At 37.4% G+C, this 25,068-nt stretch overlaps 1 protein-coding gene across 3 annotated transcripts in view; it reads left to right on the forward strand.

Moving 5' to 3' along the window:
* Positions 1 to 102: 102 nt before the first annotated feature.
* The window catches only part of ece2a (endothelin converting enzyme 2a), a 96,529-nt gene continuing 71,563 nt past the window's right edge, over positions 103 to 25,068 (forward strand). For 2 of the 3 annotated variants that reach the window (XM_056260237.1, XM_056260231.1), the window contains exon 1: positions 264 to 548. In XM_056260237.1, coding sequence (XP_056116212.1) covers positions 389 to 548 — 160 coding nt within the window. In that variant the 5' untranslated portion in view covers positions 264 to 388. Of the gene's footprint in view, positions 168 to 263; positions 549 to 25,068 lie in introns of those variants that run through there. The other variant, XM_056260240.1, reaches the window with a different exon arrangement.

Here is a 25,068-nt window from a genome sequence, read left to right on the forward strand (position 1 = left end):
TAATTTCCCACTTCTGGCGTCACGATGACCACACGAGGTTAGAGTGCATGAAAAAAAGAAACACATGTGGGTTGTCTTGTCAGACAAAAAAAATTCGCCCATTCTTTTATTCACTTTTAGACGCACATGTTTTAATTCATATTAAAACTGATAAATATATTGAGCTGGTAAGAGCCTCTGGATACCGATGTTTATTTTATAGTTTGCCAGCTAACCGCATTGAACTATCAGTGTTTATGAACCAACATGCAAAATGTTTACAGATCAGACAATACAGATAACGTTATACAAACCGTCACAATAGTTGAGATGACAGTCAGCAAAGAATATTTTAATAACACGCCTGTATGTAATAACAGTAGGACTTTCGTTTATATTTTAAAGAAGGATGGAATATTTGCCAGACTCTAACGCCAGATATAAAGATGTGGATTACTGGAATGAGCGGTACCGGACGGAGGAGAGCTTCGAGTGGTTCGGAGACTTCACTAAATTTGGACATCTGCTCAAACAGCATGTGGGATCTGAAGAAAACATTTTAATGCTGGGTAAGTTAGACAGTCCAAAAACTACATTTACAATTTGAAATGTTCAATATGAGTAATATTTTATATTGTTTTATTGGGTACAATACATATGATCAGTAGGGGGCGCTACTGCACTTTTTGTGTTTTTTTTTTTTGGCGCACCCAGCTATTTATTTGTTGCCAATTTTACCTTTTGAAAAGAAATACCACTTTCCCGAAAAGACATTACAGTGCTGTGCTGTGCACTGGTGCTGTTGATACGAATAAGAGACAAATGTTAGCAAAAACTCACTGGATCCATCTTTAATGAGCAAATTGATATAATGTGGCTCAATCATGGATCCCGAGTTATTTATCTTAATCTTTGCATAGCAAAGACTTATGTGGTGGTTGTTTATGGTTAAATTTAGGTTGCTAACAGAAGCTGCATTTTAGTTAAAGTCACCATGAAATCAAGACCTTATGCGCGAGAGAAACAAGTGCAGCCATCTTTAGAATTTTGTTTTTGACTTTGAATTTCCTTTTTTGCTTTAGCAATGTATATTTCTATGGCATCGCTGTCAAAGAGTAATTCGTTGGTGAAGTGGATTTACTTATTGTAGTGTTAACAAAAGTTATCATGAGCATTGAAATCTTTAAAGCGGATGTCATAACAAATGTCAGTTAACCGGGAAGATTTTAAAGCGAGCTGTTCATTCATAAATCCGTAAGATCTTACCTTCATGCTGTGGAAATACAAACCGGAAGCTTTTGCAACTTCCGTTTTATTCTTCTATTTTAATTCTCCTAATATCGGTTATTCGGTTATGCTTGACAGTACAGTTCCTTCAGGGACGTCCCCCTTTGGGTATCCTGGGATCATGTTACTTGTTGGCATGTTGGACATACAGGAACTCCTTACAGGGTTTGAACTTCAAACCCTGTAAGGAGTTCCTGTATGTCCAACATGCCAACAAGTAACATGATCCCAGGATACCCACTTTGAACCTATGATCTTCCTTGCGGTTCCAGCTTTTTAAAAGCATGTAACCCCAGGAACCTAGCAATATGAAAAATACTCACAAGCACTTATCACAAAGAGAAGCTCAAGAATGGTCTCCTATCATCTGGTTGGCCTAGACAAGGAACCTTGGTTTCTTGATACATTTTCAACATTTTGTAATCCCAGATTTGTTATTTAAAAAATCATGTCAGGCAGACAAACAATGAGCTGAAGGGGGCAATGTTGCTCAACTCACTCACAATTTGGATTATATATTCAGCTGGTGCTGTATTGGAAATGAGTGTGGACCTCTGATATGCTCTCTGAGCTCCAGATTTGTTCTTCAATGCACTGACACAAGCTCCCATCCCCCAGGGGCTGGTTCAGCTATATCTCAATCCAATTACCAACACTTAAAGTGGCATAATAAAAGCGCATTGGTTTAGGGGCTAGTGTGGGTCAATTTGATCTTTATTTCATGCAGCTTTAAAGAGCATGGATCAATGAAGTGTGTTCCTAACCTAGCGTTTGAAGACCAGTGGTTAACATTGGAATTGTATGCCCAGTTTCACAGACAAGGCTTAAGCCTTAAGCCTAGTCTCAGATTAAAATGCATGTTTGAGCTATTTTAACTGACAGCAACATATCTTAAAATATGTCAGTGCCATTGTTTTGTCTCAAGATGCATACCAGTAATGTTTTTTTCTAAGGCATGTTTATAAAAGCTACTTAATGTCCTAATTGAACTAAGGCCTAATCCTGGCTTCAACTAAACCCAGTCTGTGAAACCAGGCAGAAGTGTTGTTTTTTTAGTCTGATGTGGGTAGATTCTGGTTAGTTTGATTAGAGGTTTTCAATCCTTTAGATACCACAGACCCCCAAACATGATCTTCTTTGTGCGAAGGAGTATAAATGTATAAAGATCAAATTAATAGTGTGAAAATTAGTATTATCAATGTGTATAATATTATTTGGAGAATATTAGTTCTATTATGTTGCATCACTAGTACATTATTTTATTTAAATTAATTTGAGTTTATTTTAATCATTTTTATTTTTTGATAATTTCTTCTTTTTTTTACATTTATTTAAATCATGTTTAATTTATTTAGTTTAAATATATTTATATTAGTTTAATCTTATTTTAGTATTTAGATTTATTGTTTTTCTCTAAACTTTTCCTCGGACCCCCATTTTTCCTCGGACCCCCAGTTAGTTGTTCGATTTTGCTAAATTAATTTAATAGTGTTTGATTAATGTTTAAATGTTGTGAATATTTTTAAATACTTATATTTCAGTAATATATAGATATATCCGGTGACTGACTTCAGGAATACATGTTTAACGAAAAAATAGGATTGGATTTCATCAGCTCAGTGAGGAAACACCTTTCTTCTTTTCTATCTCCTCCTCTGTTTCTCTCTCTTTCATTCTCTCTCCCCACACAGACACCCTTTCTGCACTCACATCATGTTCCCTCCGCAGTCCACAACACGCTCTGCATGACCTTTCTCAAGCGGGGAACAGGGTGAGAAGTTCTTTCGCACACCCTCTCTCGTGTGCTTCACTTGTGACCTCTGACACAATTAATGTAATGTCTTTTATTTATGTAATGCACCAGTCATTACCCTTTTACCCCTAAATTGCTGCTGAATAGAACATTCTCTGTCGCTTCTTTGTTCATCTTATAGTTATAAAATATTTGTTATCCCTCCAGCTCTTTTTTCTTTCTCTAAATTGCTGCTGAATTGCTTGGGATTGTGTTATTGTGTTATCTTTGGTTATGCAATGTTCTCTTTCTCTCCATCCATCTCTTTCTCAGTTCTCTTCTTGTGTGTGTGCGTATAACTAATGTCTAATGGATCAGGGTTTATTTAATTGTTCCATGCTCAAGGATACTGTTCTTTCAGAACTGCCACTGCAACATTTGTGTCCTCCCTTACCCAGAATGCACTAGCTCAGGGCAGATTCCTGAGCAGGCTGTTAAGGCTGCATGTGTCTCAAGTTTCTGTGGTCGTGTAATGGTTTGTTGCATGAGGAGAAGTGGATTCCCCTCAGTTAACATTAGCTGATTCTGTCACAAGCAGGCAGATTATATCCCAGCATGCCTTTCATTTGTATGTGTACATTAAACATAGAACATGGAAAGCGAGATCTTATTTGATCTGTTAAAATAAGAGTTTGATACAAAGATATACACTTTCTTCCTAGTCCACACAGACCATTATTGGGAACAAAGCTGCAAAAGTGGCTCAGAATCGTAAATGGTCATGGCTATGATGGCACCACCATCACCACATTTGCATATCAATGTCTATTCAGCAATTTGTCTCGCCCTGATGAACGACGTGTAAACTGTGCTAGCATGTGGAGGTTATGTGATCATAACAGATGTCATTTACATATAGTGGTTTTAAAGGTAGCAAAAACTGTTTAGTTCTATGGGAGTGGGGGTGTGGAAATGATCACGAAAAAATATATTATGCCTTTTTTTGGTACAAGAAACCTTAATTCATGGCCTGATTAAAGTGTATGCAAGAATGGACACTTGTGTATGTTAAAGTGATCAAGAAATCGTGTTTAACACTCATTGTACTTCAGTAATATGACCGTTTTTTGGAAGAAATCCAAAGTCCTCTTATGCTCACCAAGGCTTTAATATTATATTCAATTTAAAATAACTGTTTTCTATTTTAATATATTTTATAATGTAATTTATTCCTTTGATGGCAAAGCTGAATTCTGCATCATTACTCCAGTCTTCAGTGTCACATCATGATCCTTCAGAAATCATTCTAATGTGCTGATTTGCTGCCCAAGAAACATTTCTTGTTATTATTAGCATTGAAAACAGTTGTGCTGCTTCATATTTTTCTGGAAACTTTCATGCAATTCTTTTTACAGGATTCATTGATGAATAGGAAGATCAAAGTTTTTTTGTAACATAAATGTGTAACTTTTGATAAATTTAATGTATCCTTGCTGAATAAAAGTATTTATTTCTTTCAAAAATTACTGACCTCAAATTCTGAATGGTGTTTTTGCGAGTACATTCATCAGGAAATAACTGGATTTTGAGAAGCGGTCTTTATAGATTAAGTTTGACAAATCGTGTTTACCACAGTCACCCATTCATTTCTACCTATAGCATTCAGAAAATGGCACATTCCACAGTTTAAAGTGATAGTTCACCCTAAAATAAAAACTCATCATTTACTTACTCTAATGTCTTTTTCTGCAGAATGCAAAAAGAATATTTTTTTGATTTTTTTTTTTTCTTTACAGTTAAAGTAAATGGGGTCCAACGCTGTTTTGGATGAAAACAGTTCTTTCAAAAATATCTTCTTTTGTGTTCTGCAGAAGAATGAAAGTCAGACAGGTTTGGAACGCTATGACTCCAAGAGTGTGACAGAATTTTTATTTTTGGGTGAACTATCTTTTTAAAACCATTAGTTAGGCCTTTGAAATCGATGTCAGTCTGTATTTTTTACAAACCGAGGGATGAGTAGATATAATTTTCTGTGGTATTTGACAGTATGATGTTGATGGATTTGTATTAAACCCGGGGTATTCCTTCAATGTTGTTTACCCATGTGTATACCTAGTAGGTTTTCTCAAGTGGGTTTTTTTCCCACTCAGTCAGTGGGCAAATTCGCATTCATTAGAGTCACTGCTGACAGAATGGAAAGAGCGAAGATAGAGGAGGGAGGCGATAGGGTGGTCTTTGAAGTGCCATGGCAGCTCATTCCAGCAGGGTCCCCCAATGCACACTCCTCTCTCGGTTGCTATTGGTTTGACTGCAGTGAACAAGCTAACAAAGAAGGAGAGATGCGTTCAAGTGTCCTTTTGTAGTGCGTCAGACTCAGAACAATCACATTTCATCTTCAGTGAAATCCTGTGAATTGAGTTTTGAATGAACCATCTTGAATAGAGAAATCATGAGTCACCATCGGTCAGAAGAATGAGTGTGAGTCAACGTGCTCGCATCTCTTTTCTCTCACTCTCGGCATTCATTACCCCCAGAGACACGTAACGTTCTGAACCCTGAAGTCCTGCAGGCTAGATCTGTTGCGGTTGAGTTAAAGATACAGCACTTCACTTTATGAATGAATGAATGAATCAGTGAAGGGATGAATGAAAGAAAGCGAGCAAATGAATGAACTGTGGGGGAGGGGAAGGCTGCGGTGTTATGCGGTATATACTTGGCCCCGCCAATCCTTTTTTGTTCTTCCTTCCTCTCCTCCTGCCGTCTGATTGGCTGAGAGGATTCAATGCTGCTGGAAGGTACTGCAGTCATGTGGGGGTTACCCCCCCCCCTCCCCACCACAACCTCTGCAGTTTATGAATGAAAGTTGGGAAAATTGAATGAAGAAATGGGTTGCATGTGAGCGAATTGTGTGTGCTCACCCACTGTTGTGCTCAAGTGGGAATATCTGTCTTGTTTTGCCTATTTTAATGTATTTTGAATGCATACAGTATATTCATAAGAATATAGTGTGTTTTACTATAATTTTGTGCGTGATTTTGATTATTTTTTTGTAGTCAAATGAGGGTGCTTGTGTAGAAAATATGACCTTTTTGTGTTGGACATTGTTTTTTTTGTGTGTGTTAAATACATATTTTGCATTTATACTATTTAAGCATAACTGCTGGCTGATTATCTGAATGAGTTCTACTGTCAACACAAGCACGAAATGTGTTGTGTTTTGTGTGTATTCCTTGATGTGATCTTGAAAAAATTAGCAAAATATTTGTGTAATTTTATATGGGTGTTCCTGCATAAACACTGTTGTTGTTGTTGTTTTTTGCGTGTTTGGACCTTGTTTTTTTATGCATACGTCTTTATGTAGTGTTTCACTGTTTTATCATGTAAAAATGTGCGTATTTGCTTTTTTATACACTATACCGGCGTATTTAAAATTTGGCTCATTTATTTGATCAAAAATGCAGTAATATTGTGGAATATTATTACAAATTAAAATAACCATTTTCTATTTTAATATTTATTTAAATAAATATAATTTATTCCTGTCATGCCAAAGTTGAATTTTCAGCAGCCATTAATCCTGTCGTCAGTGTTACATGATCCTTCAGAAATTCTAATCTGCTTGATTTTTTTTCTTCTGCTTAGTTAAAAAAATATAATTCAGTTTGTCGTGGATATGATTTTCTATAAAAAAAATATGTGTTTTATACTTTAAAGAGTGTGCATGTGTGTGTCTGCATATAACATCTTTTTTTGTGTGTTTTGGATATAGTTTTGTGTAGGTTATTTTTAGCCTATGTATTTTGTATTATGCATGACCTTGTAGAATACACATATGCATTATGTGACCGTGTGAAAATCTGGCTTTGTGTGTTGCTTATTTGTTTGCAGATCAGGGAGAATTCCTCCTATTCTCTCTCTCTTTATTTCTCTCTCAGTGGCTCGTGTCTGGATTGTTAACTGGGTTACCCGGGCAACTGGGCTCGGATGATAGATGGGCTCTCCTCCAATAAATGGGGCAGCGGATGGACATGAAAGAAAACTGTTTGGTTATGTGTGATTTATGAAAGGGTTTGAGTTTAACCCTGATAACTGTACACTAGATCAGCTCTAACGTCACTCGAAATCCGCTGTTAAAAATAAATCATCCAAACCTCCCCCACCCGATTGTCACTTTACAATTATTCTAATAATCAGTGTCAAGCATAATGATATCAAATTACACTGAAGAAGGCTGCTTTTAAGTTTGTTTGTTTGTTTGTAAACTTTATTGTCCTTTACAGGAAATTTGTCTTGGGCTCAAAGCTACATTAATACACCACATACATCAAATGGACTCGAGACACAATAAACATATAGCAAATGCCAGTGTTGTAGTCGAGTCACCAACTGTCGAGTCCGAGTCGAGTTTCGAGTCCCAGTGTTCGAGTCCGAGACCAAGTCCGAGTCACCAAAGAAGAGTCCGAGTCGAGTCCAAGTCGAGTCACCATTACCTGAGTTCAAGTCCGAGTCGAGTCTCGAGTCCCGTGTTCGAGTCCGAGTCGAAATTATATACACTTAAGCCAAATCAAGCAACATTTTTCAGGCACTCTTTCTTGCAGCTAGAAATGTTTATGATAGCCTATATCACTAGAATTGCCTTTGACCTTATCAAATCATTGTCAACTACCTGTGGCACGATTATATTTATTTAATTGTTTAAATACATTTTTGGATGATCAGTCAACTGGAATGGATAAAGAAAACAAAAAAGAAAGCCTAATTGGACAGAGGAGGAGAAATGCATTCTTCTTGACGAATATGGTAAAAGAAAAACAATTTTGAAATTTTGAAAAGCAAACTAAATCCCAATGTAACTGCGAAAAAAAAAAAAAAAAAAAAAGAAAATGCAGGGCTAAGCAGTTGTAACTCCGCAGGAAAAGAGTGGTTGCGATGTGTGACATAGTCAAGGTCGCCGTCTAGTTTGTTAGCTAAAATAAACATAATTGTGTTATTATATGATAAGCGGGATTAAGCGCTGAGCGCGTCCGACTTTGGCTCAGCGCCAGCCATAGCACGAAAGCACAGTTTAAACCTGGCAGTTATGTCACGTCACTGTACGTTCGCTCCTACACTGGAAATAAAACATGGTTGGTATCACCTACTAATGTCTGTGCATTTTTTAAAACCAACGATTCATAAATTGATTGAAGTGATGAGTATTCCCTTATACCCATAACCTTCATTGCAATTCATTGCAAAAAAAGGGAAAATGTATTTAAAGTCAAATTTCTTCTTTGGCAAAATTTCCTCAATAGCCTAAACAGGTTTTACTCCCTTCAATCTTAAATTGGAATGTCACTGTTTCCGTCACTGCAACTTCCCGAACACACGCACACAAAAATATATAGGCTTTATTAGTTTATTGTCGTATGTACAGTGCTTCACAGCCGTTATATCACATACTCAGCACTTGATTCGTCCTGGTTAACTAAAGCGCTCACATACGGTACTTCTCTTTCTTTCTTTCCTCTTGTTTTGTTTTAATTCTCCTTTTTGAAATTTCTCTTGAAAATTTTCTATGAAAATTTTGGCCGATACCAATAACCGATAATTCTTTATATTTGAAAGCCGATATATTGTCTAATGAATCTAAATCCAAATTTTAATAAATTTTTTTGAGAGCCTGATTTAAAAATCAAAAGTCTCACCATTAATGTCCCAAGCACTTCAACATAAATCAAACATATACAGTGCAGTAGCCAGTAGTTTGAACCAGTATGAGTTTTAAAATAATTGAACACTCCTATGGCCTACTTTTTATAAAAAAAATAAAATAATAATTATTGCTACATACTGTATAAATAGAACAATGCCTAAATAATGCAAACAAGTCATTGGAGAACATTACTTGAGTAGATATTTAGATACAGATATTTATACAAAATAAATACAATATTACAACTTATATCCACACAAAATGACGCAAATGCACAAGTGAACTTGAACTAAGTCCCGTAGTCAGAATGTCTAACTCCTGTTGTGGATGCGATTTACAGTTAAGGCCTGTTCACACCAAGCACGATAACTATAAAGATAACGATAAAGATAACTATATATGCGTCCACACCAACGACTGATAACTGTCTTTTTATTCTAGGCCCGCGCGCGCCCGCGCTGCGGTTTCAAAGTAGACTTTTAAATTAGAATGGATTCTGATTGGCTGTCAGTGTTTTATCGTTCGACAGCTAAAAAAATCGTTCTGAAAGTGATCCCAACGATATCGTTCCTCATATCTTTATCGTTATAGTTGTGGTGTCTGTTGACTCTGTTATTCTTTTAAATGGAGAACGATTTTTAGAATTATATCTTTATCGTTATCTTTATAGTTATCGTGCTTGGTGTGAACGGGCCTTTATGGCGTGAATGCAGCATAAGCTGGTTGTTTTGGTTCAGGGGGAACTGTAAAAGGTGGCTGCTGTTTTGGTGCTCGGTGACTGACGTCTGTCTAACTCTGCATAGCATGAAACGCGCTGAAGACGCGTGGTGTCTATGCGAGCAGGGTGCGCACAGGTATGGAAATACATATGTTGATTTTTGATTACTTGAGCTTAACTGAAACTTTAACTGAGAGGCTGTTGTGTCGAACCTTGATTTATTGCAATATTGAGGTGTTCAGTTTTATTTTGATTTTAGAAAATAAACATGCGATTGCTCTCCTCACAAACCAACCTTTTCTTGTTTTTTCACTGACATGTCTCTTAGGTGTGCATCTTTGAGCCTACATTCAGTGCGAGTAAAATACTTGAGTACTCCAATCAGATACTCTAAGAGGTTTACTCAAGTGGTATTGGAGGAATTAGTGACTTGTAACTTGTAATGGAGTCATATTCACTGTAAGGTATCTTTATCTTTACCTTTACTTGAGTATGATTTTTAGGTTGTCTTTACACCTCCGCACCCGACCCACAGATAGAACCGCGATCCGCGCATACCACACACACACACACACATACACACTTGTATCCTATTTCCATAAGGATCCACCTAACCAACTCTGACTCACATGACTCTGACTCTTGGGTTAATTTGTATTAACACTTTGTGTATTGTTGATACCTCAACCTGTGAGTCAGGCATCAGTTCTTCTCTGTGTTTGTGGTTTGTCTTTGCTGTCAGACTGCTGGATTTTCATAAGTTGTCTGCTGAGAGAAGTTTGTCATTGGCTCAGATTTTATATTGGCTTCAGATCGTGGTAAAGATTGATGGGGGACTGATTTTGGGTCAGTAGTTTTACTTCCACTTCATTGTACTAGAACAGGCCAAAGCCTGAATTCTGACTCTGAGTGGTGCAGTGTGAATCGTAACTATGGAAACCAGGGATTCTGCAGTGAAGTTTCTCATCTCTGAAATACTTTTCCCACCTACATTATACCGGTCGGTGCCAGGGCACAATCTGAATCCATTCCATATGTTTTCCACCATTCCGGGGTGGAAAATTTGACATTTGCCCTGTTTACTTGATGGTCTTATACAAAGAACCACTAAACGCCAGTGGCAAGAGGGGAGGATGATGTTGTCACCAAGTAAAGTTTTCAAAACAACAGCAGCTTAGTTCATTTGACTGTCACTCCATTCCTATTTTTCAGCCTTTTACTTTCCAGCCACATTATTTAAATCTTCTTTTTATATGCAGAGTTTAGCAGCCATTACTCCAGTCTTCTGTGTCATATAATCACAATCCTTTAGAAATATTTCTAATAATTCTAATCTGGTGCTGAAAAAACATTTCTTATTAGGTGTTCAAGCACGAAGTGCTGAAAACCTATTGTAATTGTCCTGATTTTTATTATTATTTTTCTTCTGCCGTAAAACGCATCGTGCAGCCCAAACTGTAAGGGCTAGAGACTTGAAACTTTGGCAGATGGTAGTACAAAAATCGAGGAGAGGTTCAGAGAGTATGACCCCGATTGGCCTATAGGTGGCGCTATAGCAATCAATTGCGCGTAACTGCTCATAACTCCTAAACCGTAAGGCGTAGACTCAAGTGTCTTATATCATTGGAAAGCTGGACTCTTGACTTAAAAAACGTATATCTCCGATTTCATTTCCGCCATGATGGATTTTCCGCCATTTTGAATTTTGTCAAAAAACGACTTTTGCAAACTAGTCCCTGGTTTTTTGCCCGATCGGAAACAAACCAGTGCAGAAATGTTCACTGGAGTCTGAATATCAATAATTATCAAAAAAAAGTTGAATTTTCGATTTTCGGTCGCTAGAGGGAGTAAAATGAATGTTGTGGGAGGAGCCTATTTTATTAAAATGACTATAACTCAAGAAGTAAATTAGATATCCTCACCAAACTTGACACACATGTGTATGAGGACAGTCTGGGGTCACAGTAAAAAAACCGCTTCGATCTAACACTAGGTGGCGCTATAACATTAAAAAAACATAAAAGGGGGTGTGGCCACCTGACCGTTAGTCCGATTGACTTGAAAATTGGTATGCAGTGTCTTGGTCCAAGGCCCCATGTATGTGTATGAGGACATTGGCGTATCTCTAAAAACATGGCCGCCATCGGCCAATGAAGTTTGAGCACCTATGAGACGAGGTTAACGGAGGCCGATCGGAACGAAACTCGATGGGCATGTTCGACTCATGGCCCAAGAGGTCTGAAAGAGTTTTGAAAGAAATCGGCCACTAGTTGGCGCTAACGAGATTTACGGCTCTGTAATCACGTGGTGTTGCACACATCCCCACAATATGCATATCATTTGATAGATCTCCTCATGCTGAACAACTTTGCCTCTAGAATCATTGCTGTCAATCAAACCGTTCATTAAATATTCACGAATATGTTAAAAACCTACTTTTGCGAACTAGTCCCTGGTTTTTCGCCCGATTGGAACCAGACCAGTCTAGGACAATTCTCTGGACTCTCTAGATCAATAATTATCAAAAAAAAGTTGAACTTTGCCCTTTGGTTCACTGTAACAGGGTCATTTATAAAAGGGGGCGTGTCAAAACACACTCAAAAGCCTATAAATCATAAATAAAAACTCAGAACTTCACAAAAATTGGTGAGCATATGTGTCATACCATGATGAAGAAGCATGCAAAGTTTCATGGAGATCGGACAATAGGTGGCGCTATAACTGTTGAAAAGCTTTAAACCCATGTATTTCCTATGGTAAATTGCCTGTATTGGCTGTAAATGGTCTTTTCCATCTATGATCGTATAATTTTCATATCTTAATGTTTAAAACCAGTGCAGTACAATTATCTGGACTCTCTAGATCAATAATTATCAGAAAAGGTATAATTACTTCATTTGAATGGCTATAATAGAGTGTAAATCGGATGGCTATAACAGCTATAACAGCTTGGATGGCTATAACAGCCAATAAGTGGTATTTTACTGCCCCCTGCTGTCATTTCATCATACTACTCTCTAATATTTTTATATATAATTGATATTTAGACTTTATTAAATCATTATTTTAACATTTACAATCACATTTTGTCAAAATGCATCTATTGCTCTGTACTCTCTACAACAATAATTATAGGAAAATGTATAACTTCTTCATTTGGATGACTATAATAGGGTCACTTCAATATGTAGCCTTGACCGAAAGCCAATATCTTTTCAATAAATGCTCATAGCTTCTTAAAAAAAGGTCAAGAACAGATATAACAGCTTGAAAAAAGGCTAACAGCCAATAAGTGGTATTTTACTGCCCCCTGCTGTTTAAAAAAAGTCATTTTGTCACACTACTCAACTATAATTAATATTTAGACTATATAAATTCACTATTTTAACATTTACAATAACATTTAGTCAAAAATCGTCTATTGAAGTGACAATTGAGTCACATTGGCTCCTGAAGTTCCAAATGTCTCTATCTACATCAGAATGAGCGTGTGTAGATTAAATGATATGAAAAACATGGCCTATTGTATAAGTTGGCTGTAATAGCACTGTTGTCCACTAGATGGAGCAGCAGCATTAGATATTTTTAATCTTTTTTTATCAGCTTTCAGCATTGGCTAACAAACAAATGCTTAAAGCATTTTCTTTAATTAGTTTTATATTATTACATTGCAAAGAAATATGTGAAATGCTCATATACCATTAAAACAGATTTTCACAATAACATATCCCAAAAATGTGTGTGTGTGTGTGTGTGTGTGTGTGTGTGTGTGTGTGTGTGTGTGTGTGTGTGTAAGCATGCATTATGGAGTTAACATGAAAATAATGGTTTGCTTCAGTGGAGAATACTGGAGAAACAAAGTAGTTGAAAATGAAAGTGAGCCAATAAGTGGTCTTCTACTGCCCTCTGCTGGCCACTCTTCTTATTAATAGTCTTTTTTTGTATATAGACACTATAAAATCACTTATATAACAATTACTATTATAACACATTCATATTTTGTCAGAGTTTATCACTTCAATTGTTCTTATGCTTCATATAAATGCTATCAACGTGGTAAATCATGGTAAATAACGCCAGAAACATGGTAAATCATAGTAAAAAAGGTCAATCATGCTAGAATCGTGGTAAATTATTCTAGAATGTGCTATATCATGGTAAATCATCATATAACATGGTATATCAAGGTAAACTATGGAAAATCATGTTAGATTCATGGTAAATCATACTGGAACATGGTAAATCATGAAAAATCACACTGAAATGTAGTATATCATGGTAAATCATGCTTGCTACATAAAACTTAACGTCTTTTGATGCTATTGTGCTTAACGGCCTTAAAGGCCTTATTTGCTTGAACACCGCTAAATGCTGCTATGCAGCTTTAATTATTATCGTGATTGTTTTTTTTTAACTGTGATTATTTTTTTAAGGAATCTTTAATGAATAAAAACGTTTGAAAGAACAGTATTAATTTGAAAAAAAAAAAAAAAAAATTACAGTTAATTCTTACATTTTTGCAAAACAATCAATTGAATGCATTTTTGCTCAATAAATGTATTAATTTCAAAATAAAACCGTATTGACTGACTTTTTTAAACGTTATTTATTTTTGTAAATATGACATTGATTGACTTGATTGATATATATTTTATTTATTATATATTTTGTTATAAAAAGTACTATTAAATGCTCACACTGAGCCAATTATGCTATGAAGATGCAAAGTTATATTTTTATATATTTTTATATAATATCATGTAATCTTTTATATAATATATTTTTTTTAATGTTCTCAAAAAAGATGAATAAATCTGCATTGATTGTGAGCAGTTAACACAGTAGGCTAATATAGTCAGCAGTATCATTAATTAAACCGGATGCATTACACAATATTCATTCCCTGAAGTGTGTGACTGTGCAAGGACTGGAAGTTCTCTGGAGGTGTGTTTGAGGGCCAGATGGCATTTGTCCACAGGAAGTGAGTTGTGTCTGTCGACTCCTGACAGATCTCGGGTCTGACTAACAGACAAGACAATCTCTCAACAGCAGCTGTACTAATATGTGTGGGAATTAGTGTTATGTATCCCATCTCACACTTCACTGTGTGTTAATCTAGATGTGAACGGGTGTGTGAAACCTTAAGTGTTTGTCACGACTGACTCTTGTCTTGTGACTGTTTAGCGTATTAGCTGAGTGTGATTTTGAGACGAAGATTCCTCCTGCACCATTTTGCAAAAGAGAATTACTACGTTTTGTCTGTATACATCCACAACAAGTACAAAAGTATGCTTTGTTTATACTCATAAATGGATATTTTTGATTAAAACACTGACTCAGAACACCACCTACCAGCATCAGAACACACCGCTCATATGATGGTTCAGTGTCCCATGACTTCCTCGTAAGCTCCTTACCTCGGAGTACCTTACCTCACGTATGCTCATATCAGCTGTTTACTTGTCAATGTACCAACACACAGAAACAGTTTGTTCCTTTGACCATCTGTATCTGGAAAACACTGAATGACGGTGTCCATGAGTGTGCACGTGAGTGTGTACATGCTCATTATGATGTACTGGGTTAGAGGTAATGAGAATGTCTGTTCCAGCTAGAGGTTAGTTGGAGGGCATTATTACAGAGAGGCTTATTGCTGGTGTTGCCATGATGCTTTTGTGAAACTCATTCTGAAAAAAAAAAAAAAAACTCAGAAAATTAACTTAAAGGTGCAGCAAGCAATTTCTGGTAAACGCTGTTGATATTTGAAATCACAGTAACAAACACGCCCCCATACCCAAAAGGATCACACCCCTATCTTGATGCCTCCGCCCCCACATTCACGTACACACTATGCAACACAGGCAACAACCATGGCGGAATCTGCTGGGTATAAGGCAAGCAATGTCTGTCTATAGCTAGGTTTCCATCCAAAGTTGCGAATTTAACTTATGCACAAATTTGGAATATCGCATAAAACCTTTGCGGATAAAATTACTTGCGTAACCTTGTTTTCAGAGGCGGATGCCTTCTGTTTGGGATCGCAGTCGTGTAAGATAGTTCTGGGAGGGAATTATACCGATTTTTTTTTTCTTATCGGATAAAAAATGTATCCGACTCAAACAAGCACATTTTTTGAATTTATACGCATCTTGCCGTTTCCATCCAGCAGTCTTTTATGCAATATCCCAAAATGCACATAAAAATAGGTGGATGAAAACATAATTCAGGTCAAATTTCTAATTGTTATTTAGCTCCTCCACTCCTTCGATGGCAAATTCATCCCTTCCATCCCAAAAAACAAACAGTTTCCATGAACAGAACAAGATTAAGGGGTTATAGCGATCACTAAAAGGGGAACCAAAAGGAAAAACAGTTCTTTTCTTTTCTCACTTTTCGGACACACTTTGGGAGCTGTGCAGTGGATGAGCTTTAGACGTTTCAAGCTTATAATAATAATAATGTAAATGAACAAACAAGCGAAGATGACACGAGTATATTCAAGAAAACGACAGCATATCTTTGTTCTGTGAAACACACAAAACCAACACTCGTGTATCGAGAAGAAATATAGCCGTATATCTCGCCGTCCGTTTTCAGGCCTTCCCGCCCTTAATGTCCTCCAGCACTGGAAAGTTTCTCTTGCCTGATCGCAACCCTTCTTTTTAAGTGTATACGCCCCTCACTGCTGATTGCTACAAGTGTGTTTTGGTGTCAGTCCAATCCACTTTTCAACAGCAATTTTCAAAAAACACTTACTTCCACCAGATGTTTTGATTTGTAGTGTCTGTCTTTTAATCTATCGTTCTAGAGATATATCTGTCTTTCATATAGTTTTGTCTGTCTGTCTATGATGGTACATAATTAAATGAATGTATTTTTACTAGCATACACTGTATATGCTACCTTAGCAAGGAATTAGTGCTATCTATGAATAGAAAGGGCTTTTTATTTTTTCAAACCTTTTAAAGGTGCTCTATGTAACTTTTCTACTAAAATGAATCCTTTTTTTATTGCCTGTGTGTGAAGTGGTTGTAATCACACATTAAAATGATCCACTTGTCGAGTTTTGCTATTACCTCTGAAGGCCAGTATTCCTATTTCTATGTGAAGTCTCCGGGTCGGATTTACCGCGAAATCCAACGGATGTGACGTGCATGCGCGCTCCCGAGCCTCTCTCCTTATATACAGTCTATTGTAGACGGTCAGGGAGTTACGTCCGGTTAAAGGCGCACGTTTTTCGGCTTATATCACAGTCAATCTTTGATCAATATTCCCAAGACTCTATTCGTTCGTAGTGCTGGACGGGGCCTTTCGAACGAGCCCACCCCCGAGGTCCAACTTGCCCGGCTCCCCGAGTTATAGCCGTTCGAAAACGGGGGTCCCAGCGAACGGCGATCCGGTAGGGGGCATCCCCGAGGCCCGCCACTCTAGCGTTCAGGCGAGGGTTACCCTGGGACCTCCTCCCCCGAATTTGAGCTCTCTGGGTCTTTGCGTTCCAGAGATACGAGCGATTTTCTTCTGAGATCGTGACGTCACCGGCGTCCGCAATTTTGCAGCACGCCCGATGGTTTTCTGCTAATATCTCCGCGAAAACACCACCAAAAACTATGGAACTTATATGGTTCTTTTCAGCTCGACTAGATGGTCCCAACGAGCTCGGTGCTCGCCGAATCCGTCTAGTATTCGCCGAGATATTTGCGTAATAGACGGTATTGTCTATGAGTTCGAGCACGAGCGCTCTTGTAAAATTTGGTTGCAATCTGAAACATCACCACTAGAGGCCGCTAAAAGTTACATAGAGCACCTTTAAACAAGGTCGAACTATCCATCTATCTATCTATCTCCCTGATTCCTGAGAGTTATTCTATCTACCTGTTTGTATTCATCTATTCTTCCATTTATCAGTCTGGATCTGTATCTTTTTCCTTTGTCTGTCTGTCCATCTGTCCATCCATCCATCCATCCATCCATTTTGAAAAGTGTTGAATTCACATGAATCAATTAATTTACATCAACGTATTTTTTTCTGTTTTTCTGTCTGTTTGACTGTCTTCTCCTTTCTCCTAGACCTGCTGCAGTGGTCTTAAAGCATTTGTTCTCTGCACATGTAATCCGATTTTAATGACAATGCGAGAGAGGAGGAGGACCCCTGCTGCCGTTATGTAATCCTGTTCAGCATGCACCTTTGTCTGCCAGCAACTTTCTGTCACCTTCTAACAAATGATGCAGTCTCTTTGTCACTCTCGCTTTCTTTGTGTTTCCCTTTTTATTTGTTTTTCTTTTATAAAGGCTGTATATGATAGCCCTTCTTTAACAATACAGTTAATTAGCAAAGCAGCAGCTGCCTTCCCTAATAAGATATACTATATACACACAAACATGTGTGGCCAATATGTGGGCATGGCATGCTTTCATATGCATGTGAATGTGTCTGTGTGCTCACCTCAAACGGGGAGCTTTGTCTGTCGTGAGTGGATCGGGCATGGAATAAACTGTTTCTAAGCAACAGTCGCATCTGTAGAGTTTTGGTTCCTTTGCCACACTTTATACCACTGCAACCTCTCCAGCAGATTCATATTGATCCCAGATCTCTCCGCACTAACACTTTAAAACATTCGTACATTTTAATGAAGTCTAAAACAGTGCCTATTACTTGATTAGCCGGTTTGGAATCAAATACTTCTCCTACCCGACAGATGGCTGATTTTACAGGTTTAACGGTAGACTTGAGCTGAAGATAGTAAATGCTGTTACCTTTAGATTTAGCTCAGGTGTCATATCACAGCTGCAAAAAGATTTGGACTCCATCATAAAGCAGATGTCATGTAGGAATGTGTCAGTACAAAGCGTGATTGTTTTTTTTGTTTTGTTCCCCAAACCAGTTCAGCGCAAATTCTGCCCCTCAGCCGATTCTATGACATCTGCTTTATGATGGAGTCCAAACCTTTTTGCAGCTGTGATATGACACTTGAGCTAAATCTAAAGGTAAATAATCAACTTCACTAACTTCAGCTCAAGTCTACCGTTAAACCTGTAAAATCAGCCATCTGTCAGGTAGGAGAAGAATTTGATGCTGAACACACTGGCTGCACAAGAACAGTCAAAAGGGAAACCTAAGATTTAAGAAAATATCAGCAGTGCTTTAATGTTAAAAGCTTCTGATATGAGCTTTAATATGATTTTGTGTGACCTTTATAGCCATAGTAAATGTACCTACGTACTATACCTACTTAAAGCGAATCATTTAAAGGAAACAATGCTTAAACTGTGAACAAACAAGTGTATTCTATGACAAAGACTGTTTCAGCCACTCAGTAGGTAATTTTAATAATGTTTAAATGGTGTAATATTTATTAATTGGATTATGTACTTATCCATTTCGTTGCGTGTGCAGTGTGCTCGCAGAGAGACTCCGCCCACACGCTCTCTGATTGGCTGATTTTATCGTGTCTCTTGGTCGCGTTGTGTCTGGTGTGGACAGTTGATGCTGGAATCTTATCGCATCCCTATCCTTCATCCCAACCCTACCCTACACCCTAACCTTACCCAATAAAATTGGATTTGCGCTGAACTGGTCAGAAAGATTTACAAGATGAATGCAGATTTATGAGATTTACAAGATGAATACAAATGATCGTTACCACAATGTTGTAAATACAAGTGGAAAACTGGATTTTCTTTGAGCCCAGTGTTTTCGAGTTAGTGAAAAAACATGTTGGATGCAATAGACTAAAAGATAGATGTCAGCAACGTTTCAACTATAGTCAGCTCTTCATCGGGCACTAGAGAAGACTTTACTGGTTGAAGCATTGCAAAACTTTTTGGAAAACTTTCTGGAGCTGTCATTTTAATCTTTTTTGTTTACACACTCTGACCAAAGTGATTTGAATGCACCTAACATTGTAATTATGACTTCCGACTCCAGCTCATAAATATGAACTACCCTGGGAGACTTAAACAAACACTAAAACGCCAGAACCCATGTGTGATACCCAGGGCCATTGCTTGAAATAATGGGGTCCAGGGTAAACCCCACAAAATATTTAGAAAATACATTTATTTTTCTAACCATTTTTTTATACCATACTTTTTAAAACACGTACTGCTTCATTGATGTCTCTTTGACCTCCCTCAGGTAATGGAGCCATCCTGCCGTGTGAAAAGTGTTTACCGTTTGTGGTTGAATTAAAATGCTGGATATTCATGACAGTCAGCTCAAATAGATGTGCTGACTCAGTAAGTCGTTCTGCTGAGATATCAGGTGCAGTCAGAAGAGATCATTGTCTTTGACCTTTGCCCAGTTTTCAGTCACAAACAAAGAACTGGATTTGGATAGAAGCAGAGAGGAAGAGAAGTACAAGTAGAGAGAAACCTTTGAGCCACAGGACTAACTCTCAACTACTGTGTGATTCAGGCTGCTGGTGTCATGTCAAATCCAAGTACCCATTAAAAATGGAACCCTCTTGGACCTCTGAACAAGAGGGATGGTGGGCGGTCCGGTTACGATACTCTGTTTGGTTTTTGATTAGAAATCCTTAAATGGATTCTTCTTAACCATCAAAATATGTAAATGTATACGTTTAAAATAGAGCATCACAATATTACCAAAGCTACAAAAAAGTCAAATGAAATATTTTGGGATTTAAAAAAAACAACAACTTAGATTTAGCAAATTAACTAATTAGCTTCTAAGTCAGCATAACAAATGCTAGTAACCACAGAAACAAATCAAATGAATAATTCATATATTCATATATATATATATATATATATATATATATATATATATTATTACTATTATAAATATAATACTTATTTATTTATTTTTTGTAAACCTTTGAACAGGATGATGGTGTGTTACACCGATCATTCAACTCAAAGTTTGCATCCTCTCTTAATGCATGTGAACTTCAAACAATCTTTGCTTAAATCCATTATAATAAATGTCACATGTTGCTGCTGTGCCTTTAATATAGTGTTGTATATTGTTTATAGTAATATATAGTGATGTTTCTGTCTCTGTCAATATCAGCTCTCTGTGAGTGAATGAGAGATGTCAGTTCATGTTTTCCCCACAAAGTTTATTTTGTGCATAAATTTTCATTGTAAGTAAGAAAATTGCTAGTTAAAACATTTGTATCAATATTTTTATGTTATGATCAATCCTTTCGATATGTAACATCAGTATTGCAAGTATTTACACTTATTTTTGCACTTACTGTAACGCTAACCAAAGAAAAAAAAAAAAAACGATGCTGTTAAATATTTTTAGTGCGTTAAACAGAAAATATTCATAGCAGAAATGAAAGCGTTATTTTTGACAGCCCTATTATATTATACGCTATACGCATTGCAGTACTGTTATGATAATATTTATGTAATCAGCTAACTATCAGCTTTTTGACCTGGCATTATACACTCCTGTCCACTGAGGTCCAGAGGTCTCAGCAAGGCAGATTTTTACTGACTTTGCAGAAGATTTGGGGTTTATACCAAAAACATCTCTTTTTTGTGTTGGAGTGAAACTTTATGGAGTTTCGGGCTCCATCTCTCGTGGGTGTACAGTGTTGAAGTGTGTGGGGTGTTAGACAGCGGAGTGTTCTTGTGGTAGATTTGATGTCTGTTGAGTTCAGAATAAAAGTAACTCTGTAGAGTTGCTTTCCTGTGGGAGTTCAAAAGCTGCCAGAGTCCTCTGCCCTTTTCAAAAAAGACAAGCACAGAAAAAAAAACATTGTCGTTCCCCCTCTCGCCCACACGCATGTATCTTGTCTTATACCCTGTCTTTGACATTCTATGCTTCGAAATCCAACAGATGGACAGAGATGTGCCTTTCATTTCCAAATCCTCCGCAATTCTTCTGCATACATGCAACAGGATAATCAACTCTAGAACATTCTCTCGCTCTCTTAGCATATGCCAGAGTAAGTTTGAACGGTCTGTTGCTCTATCACGTCGTCCTCCGCTCACCTTTAGCTCCGGTCAGCTCAGGCTTGTTTTGTTTCTTCAATGTTTGCAGAGAAGGAAGGTGTTTGGCAGCTCTGACCCCACACTGGCTTCATAGTTTACAGACACACACACTAATTAGGTAATTAGGGAATCATTTTTAACAAATGAAATCAAATGAAAGCATGCTGGTACGGCAGTAATTAGTGTCCATCGACTATCTCTTTCCATTTTAGTGGAGTATGATTTATTTGCATGACAATAGCTGTACATGTGTGCAGTGTAAATTAAGTAAATCAGAAGTATTGACAAATCAAATAAAGTCTTTTATCTCTCTCCCTCACTCACACAGACTCATCCACAGAGATTACTTGGGAAAAGATTAATAAAGTCAAATCCTTTTGCATGGAAGACTGCCACAGACTGACTTAAGATCATGATTAAACATATCAAGAAAATATTCTCTTGTCCTTCCATCTGTAGCCCCTCAGTCCCAGCTGAGATGGTTGAAACATAACAAATGTAAACTTTGCAGTAAACTATGTAGAAAGGCCACTAAAGATGTAATGAAAGCAGTAGTGTTGAGGTTTAGCTCTAAAATTGTAAACTTTACTTTAAACCAGCAAATAGGGTTTATGTTTGAATGGTTTAAATTTGACTAACGAAGACAATTTTAAAACCAGAAACATTCAACTTTACAGTAAACTTGTAAAGGACACTAAAACGGTAAACAAGCTGGTAGAGTTGAGGTTTTAGCACTAAAATTATACTTATTGTAAATTAGCATATAACCTTGCTTCTTAAAAACGTACAATTATACTGTAAGCAAACCGTTTTAGTTTGTGTGAAATATGAAATTTTACAGTAAAATTTCGATAAAGGGCACTAAAAGTAGTCAGTAGGTTTGAGGTTTTAGCAATACAATTTTAAACTTATTGTAAACTAACATATAAGCTTTTTAAAAGTGCACTGCAGTGCAAACAAGCCAATACAAAATGTTAGAGTAAACTTGCAACAAAGGGCACTAAAACTGTAAACAAACCAGCAGATTTGTAGTTTTAGCACTAAAATAATCAAAAGGGTCAATGTTTGAAATCTAAAACTGAAAATTATATTTACAACCAGATTTGTGTTTTTCACATTTTAAATTAAGCTTTACTTTAGGAGAAATTCAAGGTTGAATTTTAAAACCTAAAACAGTAAATATGCAAATTTTATTAAAAAGACATCTTTTATGATGAGCTCAATTTGGCACAGACACAAACATAGGCTGATAGCCGGTTGGCTGTGGGTCATTTATTCTGTGTTCTCTGATATAAGTAGTAACTTCTGTTGTAAGGTCACAGGGTCAAGAAAAAAAAATCATGATCCCATGTGTGCAAGTCAGAGGTCAGCACTGTATGTTAGGGTCAGTGTTATTGCTGCAGTGTGTGTACTAGCCTAGAATATTTTTATTGAATTTGAATCAGAAACTCTTTTCAAGGTCAGCAGAAATAGCGTATCTTCTCTTTCTCATTGTCTCTCGCTCACTTAATTCACTATCTTCAACTCTTGTTTCTTGGGTGTCACACACATGTAAAGTGTGTGTGTGTGTGTCTGGGGCAGAGACAAAGCATTACATTATCATATCAGGGTCAAGAGAGATGCTGTACTGAAGGACACACAGACCAGCTGCTCTCTCTCTCTCTCTCTCTCTCTCTCTCTCTCTCTCTCCCGCTTTCTTTTCCTCTTTTTCTCGCTAGTGTTATGTTCAAACATCCTTGCAAACTTTTTGAGGAAAAGAAGTAAAGGTGTTGCTTTTGTTAGACTCACAAGTTTGCTTGGTTTATTAATGAACAGGTCATAAAATCTTCTGGTTTTATAATAAAGGATGGACCTGAGCCATAATGTCTAATGATGTTGAAAAAAGAACTACCTGTGAACTTTGGTTAAACTAACTTTTCTGCACACGTCACATTTTAGACCATTCTGACTCAACCAATCAACTGTTGCCGTGTGCATAAACTGCTAAGTCTTACAAGTTAGTCATCTAATTTTTTTCTTTAAAACTTTTTTAAGCTAGTTGAATAAAAGAGTAGATTGGTCTATGTTTATCCACCTGGCCCCCTGAATCAGTAGTTAGGCCACCAAAGAGTGTGCATTCTGTTACATAAGCAGAATCGCAGTCGTTGTCAGAGCAGAGAGGATTCTGGGAGAGTCCCTCTGGCAGGACACATGCTGAATTCGGATCTGCATACTAGTATACTAGTATTACTTTTACCATATCTTTCTATGGCAGAAAATAGTAGTTTGCTAGTATGCAAATGTTGCTAGGTTTCAAATTCATCAACAGTCTCATTAACAACAAAACTCTTACTGTGACTAAGGGCCTGTGGATACAGACATATCGACTAGGCAGGGAACACAGCAGTGGTACAGATAAAGGGCAGAGGATTTGTAACTTTATCGACACATGTTCGTGAAATGACAAAGTTGGCATAAATGTTTATAAACTCCCTCACTATAAGGTCACAATGAAATTAAAGAGGTCTGAGGTGTCCTCTACACCTTCTTTTCATCCTTTCATCCCTCTATCCCCTCTATCATTCTCTCTCTCTGTGTACAGATTGTGGTGAGTAAGCTCTTTAATCTCTCCGTCCTGCTCTCATTTTCTCCTGCCGTGAGTCGACTGCTAACATCCCCTCCAGCTAAACTGTGTGTGTGTGTTCGGAAAAGCTCCTTGAGTCTCATCAGGAATTCACCTAGAGTTATCTCTGCACCAAACACACACTTCCTCTCAACACTCACAAAGATGATTCATATCACTTTTACACAACTGGGGACATCCTCTCCCTTACAAACACTCACACACACATACTATGCGGATGCGGCGATCCCCGCTCAAGAAAAAAAGATATTAATACGCACTTGAGAATACACTTAAACGCTCCCTTGTGTTCTTGTAAAAGCTAGTATGTGAGAAGTTGGTGTGTGTGTGTGTGTGTGAGAGAGAGCACAGACTGCAGCTTGGCAGGAGGGTGATTGGAAATGTTGCCTTGGCCGCTGCACCTCTTTGTTCCCTTTTTCTTTGGGTGAGTTCGAACATTGTTATGCCCTACTCACTTTATCTTGGGTCATTTTTGTGTTACCTTAAGCACAGAAATGCAGGTTTATGGTTCTTAAGGTTGTTTTATTAAATGAAACTTTTGCGTCAGATAGCTTCTTTGTGTCTTGAATTCAAGTTTATTTCAACTTGTGTCTTTCTGTGTAACTCTTTGTAAAACAAACGAAACCGGTACGTTTTTGGGATCATGTGATCCCATGTAACATGTGAAATGGCCTCAGATTTCAAATGCACCACCCAGGATCACATGATCAAATGTAATTTATTCCTGTGGCTGAATTTTTCAGTGCCCATTACTCCAGTCTTCAGTGTCACATGATTCTCCAGAAATCATTCTAATATGCATGCATATATAATGACATCACATCCTAAATACATAGACATTATTAGGGAGTTGGTCCCCTCTTTGCAGCTATAACAGCTTCCACTCTTCTGGGAAGTCTTTTCACAATATTTTGGAGTGTTTCTGTGGGAATTTTTTCCAATTCATCCAGTAGAGCATTTGTGAGGTCAGGCACTGATGTTGGGTGAGAAGGCCTAGCTCGCAATCTCCGTCTCAGTTCATCCCAAAGGTGTTTGATGGGGTTGAGGTCAGGGCTCTGTGCGGGCCA

Source organism: Rhinichthys klamathensis, unplaced genomic scaffold (genome assembly GCF_029890125.1).
Source record: "Rhinichthys klamathensis goyatoka isolate OS25496 unplaced genomic scaffold, OSU_Roscu_1.1 h1tg000008l_1, whole genome shotgun sequence".
NCBI lineage: Eukaryota > Metazoa > Chordata > Actinopteri > Cypriniformes > Leuciscidae > Rhinichthys > Rhinichthys klamathensis.